The sequence below is a fragment of the Acomys minous genome (genome assembly GCF_964271855.1).
Source record: "Acomys minous genome assembly, chromosome: 4".
Taxonomy (NCBI): Eukaryota; Metazoa; Chordata; class Mammalia; order Rodentia; family Muridae; genus Acomys; species Acomys minous.
This window is the reverse complement of record NC_140486.1, coordinates 110802059-110823275: the sequence shown is the minus strand read 5'-3', so window position 1 is coordinate 110823275 and position 21217 is coordinate 110802059. Positions and strand designations below refer to the sequence as shown.

The following is a 21217-nucleotide window of genomic DNA, read 5'->3' as shown; positions in this document are numbered from 1 at the left end:
GCCTCACAGAAAAGGGTTAACTGCTCCCGGCTCCATGCACAGATGTTACAAGTGGAGCTCACAGCCTTTCACCTGGTTTTTTTGTTTTTGTTTTGTTTTTGAGACAGGGTTTGTGTAGACCAGGCTGGCCTGTCTCTGCTGGGATTAACGGCCTGCTCCACCACACCCAGCCCCTTCACCTGCTTTAGAGACCTCCCCTTCCTAGACTCTGGGTTTGGGAATATCCTTCGACTGACCAACTGTCCTGAGATGAGGTGGCTGGAGGAAGCAGCATAGAGATGAAGACTGGGCACACAGTTCTACCAAAGCCCCAGGCTTCACGCTGAGTGGTGGTGGCCTGGAGTCTCAGCAGCCTAGTTACCTCAGCACAGGGAGGTCTTCTCAGCCCAGGTGGGAAGGTGTGGGAGGAGCCAGGAGTGGTGGGCTTTGTGGAGAGGCTGCAGTGGTGCTTCAGGGGCAGGCCTTACAGGTCCTTCTCTCTCCAGATGCCTTGTGCATACCTACTTCTCTCCCTTCATCACCCTTAACTCCAGCCCTTCTGTATCTCCCAGCCTTTCGGCTCCATGAGCATGGCTTCCTCACCTCCAAATTTTATCTCTTCCCAGGGATGGTCTTTTTAATTTGAGGCAGGGTTTCTGTGTAGCCTCAGCTATCCTGGACTCACCTTGTAGACCAGGCTGGCCTTTAACTCAAGAGATCTACCTGCCTCTGCCAAGTGCTGGGATTACAGGCACACTGCCACCTTGCCTGTTTCCTCTTTAGCAGCTTTCGCTGTCCTGCAACTCTGAACAGGCTGGCCTTAAGACCTGCTACCAAGGAATTTTAAATGAGTGCCCTGGTTTGCTGTTTATCTGCTCGTGTAGGATGTAGGGAGTTGAGGTGTAACCCTTTGGGGGGTGGGGGTGGGGTATCAAGGAACTCATAGCCCCAACTAGCTATGTAATGGAGTCCTTACTTCTCAAAGGCTGTGGCCTCACACCTGAGGTCCCTGGGTACCGGAACTGTTCATCCCCACCCAACTGCAAATTAGGAAAGCTCATTCTCCTCAGCCTCTACCCACCTTTACTTTTTAATACTTCAGTGATTCATACCCCAAGGGCACAGCAACTCTTGGGCTCCCAACTCCTCAGGCACCCCCTACAGGATGCTCTACTCGCCCTAGTCTAAAACCGCACTGCCTCATGCAACCTTAAAAAAAAAAAAACAAAAAAAAAACTGGTCACTGCAAAGGCAGAGCTTGCCAGTCCTAGAACATAAAACACTTAAGACCTAGGGGCTTAACTAGCAAGTACCATGAGCCAACACTAGGAGGAGCCACTAAACTGTATTACCAGGACAAGGCCACAGGACAACTGGCCATTGGGCTCCTCATTTAGCCTGTGTCACTAAGGAGGGCTCCATATCCAGCATGTTTTTCCCAGTCCACAACCCGCAATTGGAGTCCAAGTCCCAGGAAGAAAGATGTCAGAACCACAGTAGGCAAGTTCAGAACCCACAGTACCTCACCATTTCCTGGTCAGGTGTTACCTGAAGCTTTATCCAAACCTTCTACCAGAACAAAGTCAAGGTTAACTTCCAACCCAACTAACTCTAAAACTAACCTCTCCCCCAGAAAACCAGGCAGGAAACAAGTATGACCACTCAGGAGGCTTGAGGGACAGAGGACTCAGTCTTAGTAGAGCTAACACAGAAAAAAACAGGCTTTGAGACACCATTGTTAGAACAACTCAGCAAAATAAAATTCCGGTTTATTGTTGGACATTGTTTCACACATACATCAAACAGGCCAAAAAAATAATAAACAGCAACTTCATAGACAAAAAAAAGGGAAAAGAAATCTTTTATCTTTGGCCTTTTTAACCATCCCATACAAACCAACTACTTATAGTACAGCTAAGTACATACACAAAAAAAGTTACTGGAATGCTCGGATAAGATTGTTTTTTTGTTGTTGTTTTTGCTTTTTTTTTTTACAAGGTTTTTTTTTCTCCTTTGAGATTATAATGAACATGGTCACACCACAAGTAAAGTCAGAAGTTGGACAGAGAACGCTCTGAAGGCTGGTTTGGTCACCCGTTATCATTAAAAATGGCTGACCCCTAATATGTACAAAAATATAAAATGTAAATAAAAAATACAAACAAATTTTCCTTTTAAAGTATTTTTAAGAAAAAAAGCAGGGCCTGGGAAGTTTTGGTTCTTTTTTTTTTCCTCCTCTGCTGCAAATTCATGTTGTGGTTTTGGTGGGGTGGTGGAGAGCGCATGTCATCTGTGGGTGGCACTGCCCGCTGTGGGGGCGGGCGGGGCCTGCTTCTCTACTCGAAGGTGACCACGTTTAAATTCTGAGACGGGAAGTGGAGGGTGAATAGGTCACGGTGGCCTTAAGTTTAGCTTTTCCTTTTTGCTGTCTAGTCATCCTCCTCAGTCTTCTGCTTCTTGGTGTCAACATCATCATCCTGCACAGAGAACAACAGCCCTGTCACTCCAGGATCCAGGGCAGAGAAGGAAGGACTAGGCCCAGAATCCCAGGTCCCGCCCTTCCAATCTCAGAGGAAAGCAGAGCAGGGATGCCCCACTCAGAATCCTTTGCCAGAACCAACCAGAAGCTTTGGCACCTCAGAAAAAGGTACCACACACATTCCAAAGCCTAAGACAAGACCCACCTCATCATCTTCAGCTACCCGCTTGCCCGTAGGAGCCTCAGCTTCCTCATCTTCATCTCCATCCTCTTCCTCACCTGGAGAACCAAGGACCACATAAACCACTGTCCACCATCACTGACCCTGACCTGTTTGTGAGGCCCACCAAAGCAGAACAGTAGAACTGTGGCTGAGCGAACTGCCCAGCAGGAGCGCTAGACTTTAGTCAGGCCCTGAGCTCCATTGGTACACTGCAGTTAGACGTGGTCCACTTCCCAGAACCCCGACCTCTCTCCCCTTCTGGCAGCAAAGGCCAGGGAAAGAACCTGAGAACACGGGGCTACTCACCGTCACCTTCTTCCTCCTCCTCCTCTTCCTCCCCACCTTCTTCCTCTTCTTCATCTACCTCATTGTCAGCCTCCTGCTCCCCATTTTCGTCATTCTGCTTTGACAAAAAACAAAACAAAAACCTGCTTTTAGCCACCTCCAAAGCATGACTGCGTGCCTAAGTGCACCTTGCTGCTAGCCAAGAAATGCCCACACACCTCCTGAAATTTGGGGAGTTAGAGGTTCCTTGCCTGATCTCTGCCAACACCCTTCACCATCCTAAACTCAGCTGAAAATTAAGAGTAGAAACTGGGAACAGAAGCCCCAGCTAGCAGGACACTCACAGCATTCCCATTGGCAGGTGCGTCTCTTCCATTTTCTGCCTCCTCCACAACTTCCTTCTTCTCCTTCAAGTCCTTCAGAAGGAAGAGGAAACCCGTTAGTCTTCAAAACAATCCACTGCGGCGGCCATCAGCCCAAGTGCTGAGAATTAGGCAGAGCAGATCCATACACTAAGGTTGGGGAGTCACCGACTACCCTAAGGGAAGTCAGAGGAATGTGCCATAGTAAACACTCCAAGCCAGTGGTCCAGATCCTACGATTTCTATATTCTAGTCACACTTTAAACAAGGTGGATTTAATGCCCAACTCAAGCTTCTAGCTACCATATGGCACCAACAGCTACAAACCCGCCGGGCCGGGCAGACAAGCTTGGGAACTGTCGCCCTCACCTGCACGCGCCCTTCGCCGCCTCTTTCCAGCTAGAGGGAGCTCCACCCCTCAGAAACCCTTTTTGGAAGGCGGTGGCTGTGTGCCATGCCATAAATAAATAAGGTAGTGGAGGGAGGAGCCTGTCGGTGGAGAGCCGCTCGGGATGGGAGAATTGGACAGGGAAAGGGAGGGCGCCAAACACTATCAAGGTACACCAGCCAGCCGTAGCCCAAACAAGTATGTAGCTGGCACTCCGGAAAACTGCAGGTTTGGGGCCGAACCGTTCGGTAACTTTTTCCACTCCGTGGCTGAATCGGCCACCCACCTGGGGCCCAAGCAAATGGCGCCGCTAAGCCGCGGTGTCCAGCTTTGGGCCACCTGCCGGCGTTGGCGGGTTCGCGCCCACCCGAGGCCCGCCAAGGACCCCGAGGCGTCCGCTCCCGCCCCCTGGCGGCCAAAGCCCGGGGGAGTCAGTGGGGGCGGGGTAGCAGCGGCGCGCAGGCGCACAACTCACCCAGCGAACTACGCGCGCGAGCCTCGGCACGCAAACGCGCGCAAGGAGCACGTGGCCCGGGGCGCCGAGTGCGCCCTGTGCCCTGGAGACCCGAGGTACGCACAGGTCTGGGAGAGCGAGGGTTTACTCGCTGTACAGCTCAATTCGTGACGCCCCCTGTGGCCGCCACCGTGAGGGTCAACGCGCAGCTTCCGCCTCTAGTTTTGGCGCGCAAAGTCCCGAGGGAGGCCACTGGGGATTCGGAGCCTCTCAGCTCCAAGCCTCGAGCTCGTCGGGGGCGCACTCCCCAGAAGCGTCTAGCCTCGCGGGGATTCACCTTGGAGAGAGACTCCCGCCGAGGCTCGCGTTAGGGGGGGCGGGGAGGGCACCAGGCCGGCTGGCGGGTCAGTCTACAGGGACCCCCAGGCACCGCTCCAGAGTGCGCTCTGGGTCCTCTCGGCACGGGGCCGCACCGGTTAGGAAGATGCCAGGGCCACCCGCGCGTTCCCAGAGACACCAAGGTGACTCGCGCGACTGCCCACTGCAGGGCGAGCGGGGCGCGAACGGCGATCTATTTGAGAACAAGGCAGCCCGTCCCGTCCGCGGAGCTCTTGAGGGCGGAGACGCTCCGCTGGGCGGGCAGGGCACACGGGGGAGCCGCCGCCGCCGCCTCAGGTCTCGGAAGCCAGGACCGCGAATTTGCGCGGGCGACCGGACCGCCGCGTCTACGAAGCCTTGCAGGGTAGCCGCGGGGGGCGCCCCTGGCCGCTCCGGCGTGCCGCCGCTTCACTTTCTGTTTCCTCCCCCTCAAGCGCGTGGGCTCGCCGCCCGGGGCCCAGACACCGCCAGCAATGAACGCCGCTAGAACCAGGTCTCCGCCGCCGGGAGCTCACGCTCCACGGCCAACCCACGACCCACCCGGGGATGTTGGAAGGGGACCTTCAGAATCCTCGGGAAGATCCCCACGGCGCGGCGCGCCGCCCCATCCGCGTCATTCCGGGTCGCTCCGGATAACCCGCTGTCGGCCCCGTTACGGGGCGCGAGAAACCCGGGCGCCTAACAAAGAGCAGCGCGGCCGGCGGCGCCCGCAGCACCGCTGCATACGCGCCCCCCACACTTCCGACGCGCCGGAGTTCCAAAGTTATTTCCGTGCGCCGCGACCCCCCGAAGCCCAGCCCCGCTACCACGGACCACTGGCGAACAAGTTTCGTGGGCTTGTGGGTCGGCCCTCCCTGTTTTCGCCCCGAGTTCCGCGTCGACCCTTCCCCCCCCCCCAGGCCGTCGGCCCGCTCCCGACGGCGGCACGAATGCCCGCGCCGCTCCGCGCCCCCTCCCCCGCACACAAAAGAGTGGGTGCCCGGGGGCCATCGCGCTACTGGAGGGCGGTGAGGTCCTCGCGGGAAGCCTGCACGGCGTGCTCCGCCAAACCCGGCCCGCCACGCGCCCCAACACTGCCCGGGGCGACGGCGCGGAGACCCCGAGGGGGCGGGCGGGCGGCCATCGCAGTCTCACCTTGGTGGTGATCTCAGAGCTGGTGTCCACTGCCGCGTCTGACATGGTGGGGCACGCCGGTGGTCCGAGATGCAGCGAAAGAGAAAAAGGAATCGAGTTCGAGGACTCTGGCGAGAAAGCTGCCGGAGCCCGCGGTGGAGGCGGAGAAGGTGGAGGCGGGAGACGAAGGCGGCTGCAGCGAGCGCGGAGCAGGACCCGGGAACAATGCAAAGATGGCTTTTCAAGCAGCCAGTGGAGGACTCACGCGGCGCCAGAACCTTTAATATAGATTAGTGGGCGGTGCTCAGCCACCCTAGCCCCCACGCTATTGGCTGAGTACAGGGAGCGGGCGTTTTCTCATTGGCTCGATTCCGAACAATGGGCAAGTGAGCTTAAAGCGGCAGTGCCCCGGCTCCGCGCGCGCGAGCGCGCTGCGCAGTTCCCCCGCCCCCTCCCCCTGCCGCCGCACTGTCATTCAGAGTCTTGAATTTGTTGGGTCTCTGGGACGCGGAGGAGAGGGCTCGCTCGCGCGCGCTCCCGCCGCTGTTTTTGCTAAGGATTCTGACGCAGAAAACCCAAGCGCGGCAAAGCAGCGCGCCCAGCCCCCGTCCTCCCCCTCCTTCGCGACTGCTCGGAAGGAGGCGGGGGAGCGGGGAGGGAAGAAGAGGCGGGGAGGGGGGGCGGCGGGGGGGGGCAGGAGCACGGCCCGCGAGGGGGAGGGGGAGGGGAATGCTGGGCGGCGCTAGCCTCGGGCGGTGCCCCGAGTGGTTCTCGCGCCCACGGCCGGCCCGCACCTTCGACCAAGAGTTTTCCCAGTCTAAGTGGACGTGAACCCACCACGGGCACGCTGACTCTCGCCTCTTCCGCCCCCCCACGCACCCTCCTTTCCCGCCGCCTCGACTACACTAGGCAGTGATCCCCGTCGCCCAGCACCGGGCCCCTCCGTCCAGGGCCAGCTGATACGTGGGCGTCGCGCCAAGCACACACTTGAGGGACTCATGAGGGGAGAGATTTGGTGCCCGGTACCATCGGGGTTTTTCCCTAGAGCCCGACAAGTCTTTGGGCCTCATGGCACATAGCGGTGTCCATGCCTCAGGGCTCTGGTCGCCGTCTGCTAGGAGAGGTCACTGCCGTCGCGACAGCCTCTGAACATCTTGCAGGGCCCCGCCCGGCCATCAAGTTCTACCCTTTCCCCTTACACTGTGGGGGCTCCAGTGGGCATACGAACACTACCTAAGTGGGAGAAATTAGTCCCTTAGGTCATTAGGATTAGTCCCAGCGGTGGTCCCTTCAAACTTGAGCCATTTAAGGAGCCACGCGGAGCTTTGGGGAAAAAAAAAGGAAAACCATAAAGACGCCACACTCAAGATGGCGTTGGACCCTGCAAGCGTGGCGTGACGTGGCGACCCAGCTCACACGAACAATTTAAGAATGCTAGATTGTTCCTTTTTTAACCGCCGTCACAGTTGTCTGTCGAGCTAACAAATTTGTATTGTGAAGAAAGAGGCCAGGATGGCCGTAAGCGGATTCCGAGAAACGACCTTTGCCACACACAAGATGGCGGCAGATGGCGTCCGATCGTGTGTTGCCAGAAGGGGGCGCCCAACACGGAAGGCGGGACTTAGGAGAAACCCGTGCACATTGGCTGAGAGTGGCGGGCGAACACAAAGTTGACGCTTTGCGTCCTGTCATTGGCTATTCCTGCCGTCCGTCTCCTGGGGCCCGCGGAATCGGGAGTCGGGAAAACCCGGAGTTTAAGATGGGGAGGACGGATGAAAGCCAAGTTCCGTAGAGCTTTGAGGTCGAGGCGAGGAGACTGAACTGTCCTTATCTTTTCCTTGGGCTCTTTGGCCCATCCCCACCGGGAGGCCCCTTTACTGAGCTTGAGGAGAGGGGAGGAACGCGCAGTGCCGGGGAACTGCTGTAGTTAGGCCAGGGGTCTACCCGCGAGCAGCACGTGGCTGGCCCGCATCCCCGCGCGCACGTGCCAGTCGCGCCGCAAGCCTTTTGGGCCTCCGCGAGCGACTTTTCCTTTAAGGAGAATGTCTTGCCGCCGCCCTTTGGCCTGCGCCTACTCCCGTTGTCCAGCGGACGCTCCAGTCCCGGGAGCCCTCGCCACAGAACGTAGTACGCTAGTGAGTTCTCGCTCAAGCGCACCAATGCCTGGAGATGGTTGTCTCCCCCAAGTTGAGCGCCCCACCGCCCCAGGTTGCACAAATGGTCCCCCGAGTCCGAACGCCGCCCCTCCCCCGCCATCTGCCTTTAGAGGATCTGGAGCCACTCTCCCTAAACGGGGAAGGGCCTTTGAGCTGCTGAAACCCCTCTTTGGTAGGAGATGTGGAGGGATTGTGCTTCACGGTAAACAGAAAGGAGAGTGCCTTCTACCTGGGGTGTATCCACTAAGCTCCCCTTACTCCCCAGAGGTTTGTTCCATCTGCAAAACCCAGATGCACAAAGAGCTTGGCCTATGCCACCCACATCTTAGCAGTTACGGCTTCTGAGTTCTCAGCTAAAGATCAGTAAGACGCTGGATGAGTATGAATTTCCCTCGAAGAACTGCTTTATCTGGTCTTGTGCGCTGCCCCTCCCTTTACTAGAAGCAGGGTCGGCCTGGGGGAGGCTCGAGCATCTGGATCCAGAAGCACCACCCAAATTCAAGCTAAGCTATCCCTCCGACCGACTCAGAACAGCAAGTGTCCACTTAAACATGCATGCAATCAGAAAAACAAGCCCAGAGGCTCTAAAAAACGGACTTAGAGTTGCCAAATAAACCACGGTCAGAGCTCTGGCTATCCTAGATGGTTGAGAAGACCCGCAACACAAGTCACCTCGGGATCTTCTGTCTGGCCACAGAAGATTGACAGCCAGGAGTTGCTGCAGTTATTAGAGCTATGAAGACACCCTTTCCTTGCTCGACAGGTCGTGGTTTCTGAAAGAGCTTTTCTTCCTGTCTCCTCTTCAATTCCACTCATCCTTGCATCTTAGGCCTTTGGCTGTTCCAGAGGCAGGAAGTGAGGCACTGCCTAAAATCTCTCAAAATAAACTACTGAGCCCTAGTAGGCCACCTTTTTCCCTCTAGGTCAGTTCAGATAGACCAAGGATGTTCTGGACCTGCCTTAGAGCTGTGTTCTGCACAAGCGGCTCAGATAGCCTCAGGGAAAGTTCACTTTTAGGGTGCCTTTTTTTCTGGGTGCACCTCATGTTGCTTTCAACATTGCCCAGCAGGCCTGACTCATTTCTCTACCAACTTGGCCCTGTAGATGCTTACCCCGCAGCCTAGGATGGCTCCCAAACCATTCCCAACATCTGTATTCCATACTGATTACCTCACGACTCTGCCTGATACATAACACACGGCATAAAGTACATCTTTGGGGGCTGCTGAAATGGCACCCAGGATATAGGTGCTGCTTAGCCTGAGGACTTGAGCTCAGTCTTTGGAGTCCACGTGGTAGGAGAGAACCACTCTCACGAGAGTCTGCTGACCTCCATGTGTGTGCCCTCCTCCCCACATAAATAGATACATGTAATTTTTGTTTAGTTGGTTTGATTTTTCAAAACAAGGTTTCCCTGTGTAGCACTGGCTGTCGTGGAACTTGCTCTGTAGACCAGACTAGCCTTGAATTCAGAGATCCCCCTGCCTCTGCCTTCTCCTACTGGCACTAAAGGGGAGTGTCACTATGTCCAGCCATATACATGTAATTTTTTATTTTTTTTTTAATTTTTTAAATGAAAATATATATTTGGGAGCCAGGGGGTAGTACTGCACAACTTTTGTTTGTTTGTTTGTTTTTGTTTTTGTTTTTTGAGACTGGGTTTCTCTATGTAGCCTTGACTGTACTGGACTTTCTTTGTAGACCAGGCTAGCCTCAAACTCATAAAGATTCGCCTGCCTCTGCCTCCCACATGCTGGGATTAAAGGCGTGGGCCACTACCACCTTTAATCTCAGCACTCAGAAAACAGAGGCAGGTAGAGCTCTGAGTTCAAGGCCATCCTAGACTAGAGTGAGTTCCAAGGCAGCCAGGGCTACACAGAGAAACTCCAACTCAGAAAAGAAAACATATACATTATTTATTTATTATTATATATTTATATTATATTAATACATTTATTATATTTAATATTTTCCAAGACAGGGTTTCTCTCTGAAGCTTTGGCTGTTCTGAACTCACTTTGTAGACCAGGCAGCTGGCCTTGAACTCACAATGATCCATCTGCCTCTGCCTCCTGAGTACTAGGATTAAAGGCTTGTACTACCACGCCCAGCTTATTTTTCTATATTTTATATTATATATTTAATCTATATATGATATATACATACACACACATGTATGTTTGTGTGTGTGTGTGTGTATTCAGGTGATTTACTTTCCCACCTCTAAAAACTATACATGGCGTAACAGTGAACTGAGTAATTGGATATTCAAAAAAGAGCTGAGAACAGTGTCCATCACACTCCGGGAGACATGCTCTCAAACTGCTGCCTTCCAGTTCCTGTTTGTATGGAAGTGTGTTGGTTTAAGGATATCTGCAGGACTCTGGCAAAAGGAGTAACATCTTCAGCAGATTTTTCTCATGTTCGGTGGCAAATAAGGACGATGTCTTCACTGGGTTTCTAAAGCCTGTGATTCAGTGCCCAGCATGGTTGGCAGTGCCTTTGGCCTCCAAGGAATGATGGAGTCTGGGAGGTAGCCACAGTGGAGCAGGCCTCAAAAACTCCCGCCTTCCTGCCGGTCAGAACCCCTGGAGTTTCGGGCTGTGGTTTCCTTGCTCAGGCATCAGGGCCTGGGGAGCTGCCAGCTGCCTTTCAAGCCTCCCGCCTTGCCAGCGGCAGTATTGTGTAAGAACATATTCCCCCCACCCCCCACCCCACGGCTGCTCTCTCCAGCAGGCCTGGGCCTGCCCGCCCTCACTGTCCTCCCTGGGGAGCTGGGCTAGAGGCCCCACTCCTGGTACTCACACAGGTCTGGCCACCCTGGGAGACTCCTAACCAGCAGGGAGAAAGGGTGGGGAATGTCTCTTGACATCTGAGGCCTGCTCTCAAAACCTGTGCCAAAGCCTACGGAGCCTTGGGCTGGCAGGAGCCGAGAGTGCCGGAGGTGAGCAGGGACAGTAGCCATAACCCCTGGTATAAGAGTGATGCCTGCCAGACTCCCTATTCATGTGGTCCCCGCAGAGACTCCAGGAATCTCGTGCCTGCCTGTGCCTTTTCCTGGCTGCCTTCCCCCTCCAACATCCCCCCCCTCCTCCCCGCAGCATCCCAGTGCCTGGTGCACCTATTTGCATAGCTGAGCTTGTGGGTGTTTTTTGCTTAAACTCTGGTTACCACGTTGGTGAGTGGGTGGGCCCAGCCTCACCTCAGGATGCCACAGGAAGATGCTGGCTGCAGGAGAGAATGAGCTGGCACACACCTGGGTAACCACTCTCGAAGGCCTGTGAGGCCCTGCATCTGACAAGAAGGTAGGTTCCTTAAATTCAGCAGTGGTGTTGTGGCCTTTAATCTCAGCACTTGGGAGGCAGAGACAGGCATTCTCTGAGTTCGAGGCCAGCCTGGTCTATACAGAGAGTCCAGGACAGCCAAGACTACACAGAGAAACTCTCTCTTCGGTGGGGGGGGTGGGGGGGGAATGACTTCCAAGAGACTCTCCACACTTCTGCCTTCTTGCTACACCACCCAACTTGGGAGCACAGCAGGAGCCCCAAGGAGAGGGTTGTTGAGTTCACACAGAAGAGCTAGGGCTAGAGACTAGATGTTCCCACATCGTCCAGGTCCCAGTATGAAGATGCCCTTCAGTCTCCTCTACAAGACTCTGTCTCTGTGGGAAAAACCCCAAAACCAGACTCGTCCTCACCGAACTTAAATCTGGCCTGGGAGGGCAGGGCCCAGCGGGTGCTATTTTATAGAAGTGTGTGCACCATGCATTAGAAGTCCAAGAAGGAGGCTGGAGAGATGGCTCAGAGGTTAAGAGCACTGGCTGCTCTTCCTGAGGTCCTGAGTTCAAGTCCCAGCAACCACATGGTGGCTCATGACCATCTATAATGTGATCTGATGCCCTCTTCTGGTCTGAAGGTGTAATGTAGGCAGAGCACTGTATACATAATAAATAAAAATCTTAGGGGGGGGGAATGTCCAAGAAAAGAGCTGCCTTCACACCTGACCCTGACCTGCCATCTCTCAGATATATAGATAGATAGATAGATAGATAGATAGATAGATAGATAGATATAGATAGATATAGATAGATATATAGATAGATAGATAGATATAGATAGATAGATATATCTATATCTATATCTATATATATATATATATATATATTTTTTTTTTTTAAGTTTTTCAAGACAGGGTTTCTCTGTGTAACAGTCCTGGCTGTCCTGGACTCACTTTTGTAGACCAGGCTGGCCTGAACCTCAAAGCAATCCACCTGCCTCTGCCTCAACCAAGATATATTTTTAAGATTTCTAAAGTAGCCGGGTGTGGTGGCGCATGCCTTTAATCCCAGCACTTGGGAGGCAGAGGCAGGTGGATCTCTGTGAGTTCGAGGCCAGCCTGGTCTACAAAGCCAGTCCAGGACAGTTAAGGCTAACACAGAGAAACCCTGTCTCGAAAAAAAGAAAAACCAAAACAAACATGAACCCAGGCAGGACTGCACAAACTGTAGTGCCAACCAAGGGCAATGCTTGCAGTATACCTAGACCCCTGTTCAGATCTGGCCAATGGACAGCAGGAACTGCCTCTGACATGAACTCTGGTGCCCCCAATTTGATCACTTCCCCTTGGTGGGGAGGCCCAGCGGCACACAGAAGAAGGGGAAGCAGGCTATCCGGATGAGACCTGATAGGCTGTGGTCATATGATAGGGGAGGAGGTCCCCTTCTGTCAGAGGTCTAGGGGAGGGGAATAGGGCAGAAGAAGAGGGAAGGTGGGAACGGGAAGATAAAAGTGAGAGGATAACAATCAGGGTGTAATCTGAATAAATTACAATAAAGCCGGGCGGTGGTGGCGCACGCCTTTAATCCCAGCACTCGGGAGGCAGAGGCAGGCGGATCGCTGTGAGTTCAAGGCCAGCCTGGTCTACAAAGTGAGTCTAGGACAGCCAAGGCTACACAGAGAAACCCTGTCTCGAAAAACCAAAAAAAAAAAAAAAAAAAAAAAAAAAAAAAAAAATTACAATAAAAAAGAAAATAAATAAAAACCCTTAAAAGGGGGAGGGGGGTTAAAAGAACAAGGGGCTGAGGAGATGATAGCTCGGTGAGTAAAGTAACTGCTCTGGAGACTAAATTCAGATTCCCAGAATCCACACAAAAGCTGGCCAAGGCAGTCCTGCACAGAGACAAACAGATCCCTGAGGCTCACTGGCCTGCTTTAGTCAGTGAGCTCCAAATCAGTGAAAGATCCAGTGTCCTGAAGTGGAGAGCAGCCACAGAAGACAGCCAGTGTCAACCTTTATCCTCCAAGCACACACAGTCACACATATAGAAACACAGTACACTACAGAGGGCCACAGAGGGCTCATGTTAGAACCCTAGTGTAGGTTGCTTAGTGCTTTCAGCTCCCGAATCCTCAGGGTTCTCCTGGCCCAGCCTCAGCCTCCTTCCTGTGTCTCCATCCTGGGCCAGCAGGGGGACTGGAGGACTCATGTCCGGCCTGGATTGATAAAGGTTCCAAGCAGGTCTCTGCCCTGTGCCACCTGGTTCCCAGCTGGCAGTGATAGCCACTCTGTAGGCATAGTGCACTGGGCTTAGACAGAGCACGGGTCTGGTTGTGCTCCCACTCAGTGTGATTCCTTACCTCATACTCCAGTGGACAGGAGTGCTCCCCAGCCCACACACAGAAGGCTTAGCAAAACCCTGAAGCCAGAGCAAGATGTGAGCAGAGAGAGCAAGAGAAGCTCCTGCAGTCCGGGAGATAACCACGTGTGTCTTTCCCTGGTGCTACAGGGTCTAGCTCTGTCCTATGGAAGGCATGAAAATGGGTAAACAGTAGAGGGGAAGGCATTCCACCACCACCACCCCCCCCCCCGGCCTTGCTGGCTGGCCCAGCTTGAGGCAAGGATCCTGCTGAACTCCAGACACCTTTAAAAGTTTTGTTGTTGGTGTTTGTTTGTTTGTTTGTTTGAAAGGGTCCAGCCCCCTCTCCAGGGAGCCTGCTAGGAAATCAGGAGGTTACTAGAGCTAGGAGATGGGTTCCTCCTAGCTCTCCTTTGAGGGTGTGTGTACGGGAAAACAGAAATCAGCTGGGCATAGTGGCACATGCTTTTAATCCTAGCACTCAGGAGGCAGAGGCAGGCGGATCTCTGTGAGTTCGAGGCCAGCCTGATCTACAAAGCCAGTCCAGGGCAGACAAGGTCACACAGAACAACCCCGTCTCGCCCCCCCCCTTTTTTTTTTTTTTTTAGGTTTTTTGAGACAGGGATTCTATGTGTAGCCCTGGCTGTCCTGGAACTCTCTCTGGGTTTTTTGTTTGTTTGTTTGTTTTTTATTTGGTTTTTCAAGACAGGGTTTCTCTGTGTAGCCTTGGCTGTCCTGGACTCACTTTGTAAACCAGGCTGACCTCAAACTCAAAGATCCACCTGCTTCTGCTTCCCAAGTGCTGGGATTAAAGGCATGTGTCACTAACTGCCTGGCCCTGTGTGTGTGCCAAGGAACAAACTCAGTTTGGTAACATGCCCTTACCCACCTGCCAAGCCATCTCTCCAGACACAGACACATTTTTTTTTTTCAATTTTCACCTTAAGAGAGGGAAACTAAGGCACGGGTAGTGCCCAAATCCTTCTAGTAAGTAAATGGCAGACCTGGGATTTGAATCCTTGGCAGCCTGGCTCCAGAACTCCAAGCTGCCTGTAGATGCAGACACAGCTGTCAATTCTCACAACAAGGTGGTTCATCTGTCATGTGCAGTCCCGCCAGCATCAGTGAAGTGCCCTCGTTTCCGGGTCCATTCCTGCCTATCAAAGATGAGACCTACTGGTAAGACGTTTTGTTCTCATAAACCAAAGCCCTTACCCCCAGTAGATGCTCCTCAGAAGATGAGACATAGGAAGGCTTTTCAGACTTTCCACCTGAGATGGAAGATTCTTGTAGTGGGACCAAGTGTTACACAAGGTAAGGACACCTTGTCACTGTCACCCAAAGTGTACAAAACCAGTCTGCTCTCCAGGAATGCTGGCACATGCTTATGATCTCAGCAGTCAGGAGGTAGACATCGTAGGATCACAAGTGCAGAGCTAGCCTAGGCTACGTAGCAAGCGCTAGGCCAGCCTGGGCTATCACATTCCATCTCAAAAAAGGAAGAGAATAAAAAGAGGAGGCCTGTTAAGAAACAAATGAGCACAGGATGGTCCCTTGGGACATTCCATGGACTGTGTGGTGGCACACTAATCCCAGCACTTGGGGGGTGGGGCAGAAGCAGCAGGAGTTCTGTAAGGTCAAGGCTATTCTGATCTACACAGTGAGCTCCAGGACGGCCAGGAGCATGGAGAGAGGCCCTGTCTCAAACAGAAGTCCCACTTCAAGAACCTCTATTTGTTATTGAGTAAATGAGAGTAGTCACAGCCCCCGAGAGTGAAAGAAGTCACAACCACTTGCTGCTTATTTCAACCAGGAAAAGCTCAGCTTGAGTGCGGCAGAGCTTTTCTCCCTCTGCTTCCAGCCCCGTGGAACTTAGCGCCCTGTGTATCCTAGGTCAGTGCTTTGCAACTGAGCCACACTGAATCAGGCCCTTCTCTCTTTCTTCACAGACCCTCTGGTCTTCTGACCAGTTAATTGCATTTCACCTATGCCAGACATTCAGCCTCGAGCTGCAGCTAAAGGCCCTGGGACACCCCTAGGTTGACAGGTCTTACACGCATGCGCGCATGCAAGGATGCATGCATGCCCTACTCTTCTTCCCTCAGCTCAGCTTCGCTAAGGTTTTCCCCTCTGTTGTCCTTTAAATATTTTTTTTATAAATTTTACAGTCTAGGCCTGAGTTAATGAAAGTGGTCATTAACTAACCAAACTGGAGTCCTTTATACCTAAGCACTTTTCTCACAGGCTAGTTATATTGCGCTGGCTTCACACCAACCTGGAGAGGTGTCCCCATCTCACAGAAGAGGTAATGTGGCTGCCCTGGAGCACTGTTAGGGGTGAAGATGGGTCATACCATGCCCTTCAGCCAGCCAACACCCAAAACTGCTTGTCCCATTCTCAGGGCCCTTCCCGAGATCCCTCTGCCTGAGTGCAGTTTGGAACATCTAGCACTTTCTTCCTTCTGTCCTATCCCACCTTCTATCCAGTTCCTTTTTCTTTTCTCCACCCCATCACCTCTTTCTCCCCCCCCCACCCCCACTTTGGTATATGTGTGTGCATGTGTGTGCTGAGCCCAGAGCTGTCGCATGCTAAGTAAGCATTCTATCACTAAGCTGTGTTCCTAGCCCCCACTTCCTGGTTACAATTTTCTTGCCTTCTGGGGGACTTTCCAAGAGACTGTAAAATAGTTTTAAGAGTGAGTGAAAAAATCAGGAGCCAGACATGTTGGCTCATGCCTGTAATCCCAGCACTTGGGAGACTGAGGCAGAGGGGTTGCCAAAATCTTGAGGCCAGACTAGACTACATTGTCAGTTAGCGGTCAGTGTAGAGTAGAACATGCCAGGAAAAGAAAGAGAAAAAAAAATCCACACCTCTCTGGCCCCTTCCTCCCACACACGGCATTTATACCAAAGAGCTGATGTTTGGCTTCTCATCAGATAACAGCCATGTCCCTCGATCCAGCTGTGGTAGCTAAGAAGACAGAGGCAGAAGGAGGATTTCTGAGAGCCTGAGGCGGGCTGAACCACCCACATAATGAATTGTAGGCCAGCGAAGGCTCCGTGTCTTAAAAACAAATCATTCAACTGCCAACAAGCACAAAAACTTGAACCAGTGGGGCATTCATTAGTTTTCCTGGCCATTTCCCGTGCAACTTTCAGAGAACCCAAAAGTGGGAGGCGGAGGCAGGAGGATAAGAAGTTCAAGGCCAGCCAGGTGCAGTGGCACACACCTGTAATCCCAGCACTCAGGGAGGCAGAGGCAGGCAGATCTCTGTGAGTTGGAGGCCAGCCTGGTCTACAAAGTGAGTTCAGGACAACCAAGGCTACACAGAGAAACCCTGTCTCGGAAAAAAAGCAAAACAAAACAACAACAATATACAAGGGCCAACCGTGGTGTCGCACACCTTTAGTCCCAGTACTCGGCCAGCCTGGTCTACAAAGCAAGTCCAGGACAGTCAAGGCTATACAGAGAAACCTTGTCTCAAAACAAAACAAAACAAAAACAAAAACAAAAACAAAACAAAACAAAACCCAAAAACCAAAAAACTAAAGTATGTCAAGGCCATCTTCAGCTACTATTAAGGTATCAAGGTCAATTTCATAGCCAACCTGGGAAATATAAAACCCTATTAGCTGTGTGTGGTGATGCATGCTTTTGATCCCAGTACTCAGGGAGGCAGAGGCAGGTGGATCTCTGTGAGTTCAAGGCCAGACCAGCCCAGGACAGCTAAGGCTGGCTACAGGGAAAAGCCCTTTCTCATTAAAACCAAAACCAAACAAACGAGTAACCTATTACTTAGCCTGGTACTCTTTGTCCTAGAACAGGCTCCTTGGAGTAGGACCTAGACCCTGGCGGGGCTCATACATTCCCCAGTGCAATGCAGAAAAGACACAGACCCCTCCCTTTGGAAGCCTACATACAGCCTTTGTGTGCAGCTGAGCCCCTGAAGCTGGCTATATCAGCTGGGCCCAGGCAAGCATGAATATGAACAGGGTTGGGGGAGCAAAACTACAGTCATGGAGGGCGCCTGGCTTCTCCACAAGCCCTGTCTGTCATATCTGGGTAACTAAGCACCATAATGAATAGCTCAGTGGTAATGACCATTCTTTCTTTCTTTCTTTCTTTCTTTATTTTGGTTTTTCAAGACAGGGCTTCTCTGTGTAGCCTTGGCTGTCCTGGACTCACTTTGTAGACCAGGCTGGCCTGAAACTCACAACGATCCTCTCTGCCTTCCCAGTGCTGGGATTAAAGGTGTGCACCATGGAGCCCTTTCAGTCTCAGGATTGTTGCTTCTTCTTCTTCTTTTTTCTTTTTTCCATTTGTTTGTACTGTTTTGCTTTGTTGAGATAAGGTCTCATTCTGTTAGCCAGACTGGCCTCGAACTCATGGCAATCCTGCCTCCGCCTTCCATGCATTGAGGTCACAGGCACTCCCTGCACACCAACACCCAGCCTATGACTATGGCCTTTTGAGAAACTGCGGCCTTGTGATTGGTGCTAGCCATGCTGAGGTCATTTCCACTCTGCCCTGGTTCTAGCCCTGCCTGCCGTAGGTCCCCTCCCAGGGGCCTTCAGTTGTCTCTGGGCCCTGAGCCAGGCCCTCATCAGACTATGGACATGTCGGCCTCCTGTGCTTTCTCCCCAACTTCCCATCCAAAGCCCATCCGAAAGCTTCTTGTGTGTGCACATGGGTGTTAGCCCCACTTCTGTTCTCAAACTAACATCTCTCCGTGCTCTGCTGCTGTTGTGAAGGACCCCGGAGCCGAGGTCGGCCTGCTAGACAGCAAGCCTGTGATGGGGGAAGTAAATGATGGGTGGAGAGGAGAGCCAGGTGTCCCAACCCATCACCCCAAGCGATGTAGTTGCGGACCCCAGCCTTGCCTGCTCACCTGTGGGCTCCCCATAGTTGAAGGAACTTGCCCAGACGGAGGCAAGAACAAGAGTGTCAGCTATAGGTGCCTGGAGAGATGGCTCAGTGGTTAAGAACACCGGCTGCTCTTCCAGAGGTCCTGAGTTCAATTCCCAGCAACCACAAAGGTGGCTCACATACACATAAAATAAATAAATAAATCTTTAAAAAAAGGAGAAAAAAAAAAAAGCATCTGGCCAGTGGTGGTGTCCACCTTTAGTCCCAGCACTGGGGAGGCAGAGGCAAGCGGATCTCTGTGAGTTCCAAGCAAGCCTGATCTACAAAGTGAGTTCCAGGACAGCCTGGGCTACACAGAGAAACCCTGTCTCAGGGGATAGGGGTGGGGGACTGTCAGATATAGGTGAGGTACAGGCCTAGTGGGCCCAGAAAGCTCTGACGGGGTAGATACACAGAGGCCATACCTGGCCCCCGCAAGTCATCTCAGAAGTAGTTGCCTTCTGGCTCCCCACCATAGTCTGAGCTGTGAATGTGAACTGTTAGTGTAGCGTGTGCTATGCCACTGAGTTACATTCCCAGCCCTTGTCTAATTTATTTATTTATTTATTTATTTATCTATTTATTTATTGAGACACAGTCTCACTATGTAGACCAGGCTGGCGGCCAAGAACTCACAGAAATCCCCCTGCCTCTGCCTCCTGAGTGCTGGTATTATTAAAGGTGTGCACCAGCAAACTGAGAGGAACCAGGAAGGCACACGGGCCTGTCCCAGAGGCAGGGTGAAGTGAGAGGAGACGGTGTGTGTGTGTGTGTGTGTGTGTGTGTGTGTGTGTGTGTGTGTGAAGAGGGGTAGCAAGGGGTAACAGGATGGGTCTTGCAAAATGGTGCCTGGGAGACCCAGAATCCTCTGGTGCCAAACAACTGCATCTTCAGAGATCCCTTCAAGCCCCATTCACCTGAAGCCTTGCGCCTTTCTGTCCCAGAGATGAATTGTTTCCCTCTGGGCAGTGACTCATCTCTGAGGTCACTTTGGCTCAGTCACAAGTCAGGCCCTGAGGTTCTCTTGACACGCAGTGCGGTCCTACAGCCAGCTCCTGCCGTTCCCACTGGGTGCGTGAGGCACAGGACTGGGAGTCTGCTTGACACCCAGTGTGGTCCTACAGCCAGCTCCTGCCGTTCCCACTGGGTGCATGAGGCACAGGATTGGGATTCTGTACACACACATTCATGGTTTGTTTTTTTTTAAGATTTATTTATTTATTTTATGTACATGATGCTTTATCTGCATGTACACCTGCAGGTCAGAAAAGCGCATCAGATCACATTATAGATGGTTGTGAGGCACCATGTGGTTGCTAAGAATTGAACTCAGGATCTCTGGAAGAGTAGACAGTGCTCTCAAGCGCTGACCCATCTCTCCAGCCCCTGTGCACGGTTATTTTGAAAACTTAAAAAAAAAAAAAAGCCGGGCGTGGTGGCGCACGCCTTTAATCCCAGCACTCGGGAGGCAGAGGCAGGCGGATCGCTGTGAGTTCGAGGCCAGCCTGGTCTACAAAGTGAGTCCAGGACAGCCAAGGCTACACAGAGAAACCCTGTCTCGAAAAAACAAACAAACAAAAAAAAGATCCAGAGCTGAGCGTGGTGGTGCACACTTCTAATCCCAGCACTCAGGAGGCAGAGGCATGCGGACGGCTGTGAGTTCAGAGGGGGAAAAAAAGAAATAGAAAGTTGGAAGTCCGCTCTAGTTACACAGTAAGTTCAAGGCTGCTAGCCTGGGTAACTGGAGAGATTTACAGACTCAAGCTAGGATGCAACTAAAAAGCAGGATGCTGGTCTGTGTGTGTGTGTGTGTGTGTGTGTGTGTGTGTGTGTGTGTGTGCGCGCGCATACCTCCAGGGGCCAAAAGAGGACACATCCTGCTCTTTTCTCCCCCTGGGCCTCATTCCCTTGTGATAGGGCCTCTTACTAAGCCTGGAGCCAGGCTGGTGGCTAGTTAGAGTGACAAGCTGTAGAAGGCCACGCCCAGCTTGCTATGTTGAGGCTGAGACTCAAACTCTGGTCCCGACGCTGAGTGCGGAAAGCACTCTTACCCACTGACCCACCACCTCTCTAGACCTCTCCTTCCCTTTCTGTAAAAGTGAGACCCGGACAGGAAGGAAGCACTTAATAAGCTGAACAGCACTGCAGATGCTGTGTACTGGGATGAAGCCATTTGAGACCAATTACAGAACAACGCATCAAGGATTATAGAACAATGCAGGGGAAATCGCACACATGTGGAGGAGCACCACCCACCCAAAGAGCCATGCCGCCATGGGGGGCGGTATCTCCGTGCCCTGTTCCCTGCACCAGAAAAGTACACCAGAACCAGCTGGGGAAGAGGATGAAGTCCAACAGCTCTTGGACAAGGGCCCATGTTTAGAATTCAGATCTTCAGCCGGGGTGATGATGGCGCACGCCTGTAATCCCAGCACTCGGGAGGCAGAGGCAGGTGAATCGCTGTGAGTTCAAGGCCAGCCTGGTCTATAAAAGTGAGTCCAGGACAGCCAGGACTGTTACACAGAGAAACCCTGTCTCTAAAACCTAAAAAGAAAAGAAAAGAAAGAAAACAAAATGAGAAAGAGGCTTTGCTGAGGGGCGTATGATGTGCTCCTAAGTGTTTTACATCGGGAATCAAGAGGTTCCCTTACTAGAAAATGGCAGGGCAGAGGCCAGGTCCCAGCAGAAGCTCTACAGCCCTGTTTTCACCAAGGTCAGCTAGTGAATCCCAGGTCAAGAAGATACAAAAGGAAGTGGTCTCTCTCGCCCGCCCCTCCACCCCACCACAAATGCCAGAAGACGGAGGGATCAAGAGAGAGAGAGAACCTGGCAGATTGGGCCAAGCTAAGGTGACTCTGAG

The 21217-nt window shown here is 52.6% G+C and overlaps 1 protein-coding gene across 2 annotated transcripts; it reads right to left on the bottom strand.

Moving 5' to 3' along the window:
- Window positions 1-1714: 1714 nt before the first annotated feature.
- PTMA (prothymosin alpha) lies at window positions 1715-5932 on the bottom strand. Of its 2 annotated transcripts, none has more exons than XM_084779878.1 (5): window positions 5683-5932; window positions 3311-3382; window positions 2988-3084; window positions 2664-2737; window positions 1715-2456 (listed from the first exon to the last, which is right to left on the bottom strand). In XM_084779878.1, the coding sequence occupies exons 1-5, from the start codon at window positions 5725-5727 to the stop codon at window positions 2409-2411; spliced, it is 336 nt and encodes a 111-aa protein (XP_084636004.1). In that variant the 5' UTR covers window positions 5728-5932; the 3' UTR covers window positions 1715-2408. The 2 variants fall into 2 exon arrangements, with proteins under 2 accessions (XP_084636004.1, XP_084636005.1); XM_084779879.1 differs by having other exon boundaries at window positions 2988-3081; window positions 5683-5931.
- Between the last annotated feature and the right edge of the window lie 15285 nt (window positions 5933-21217).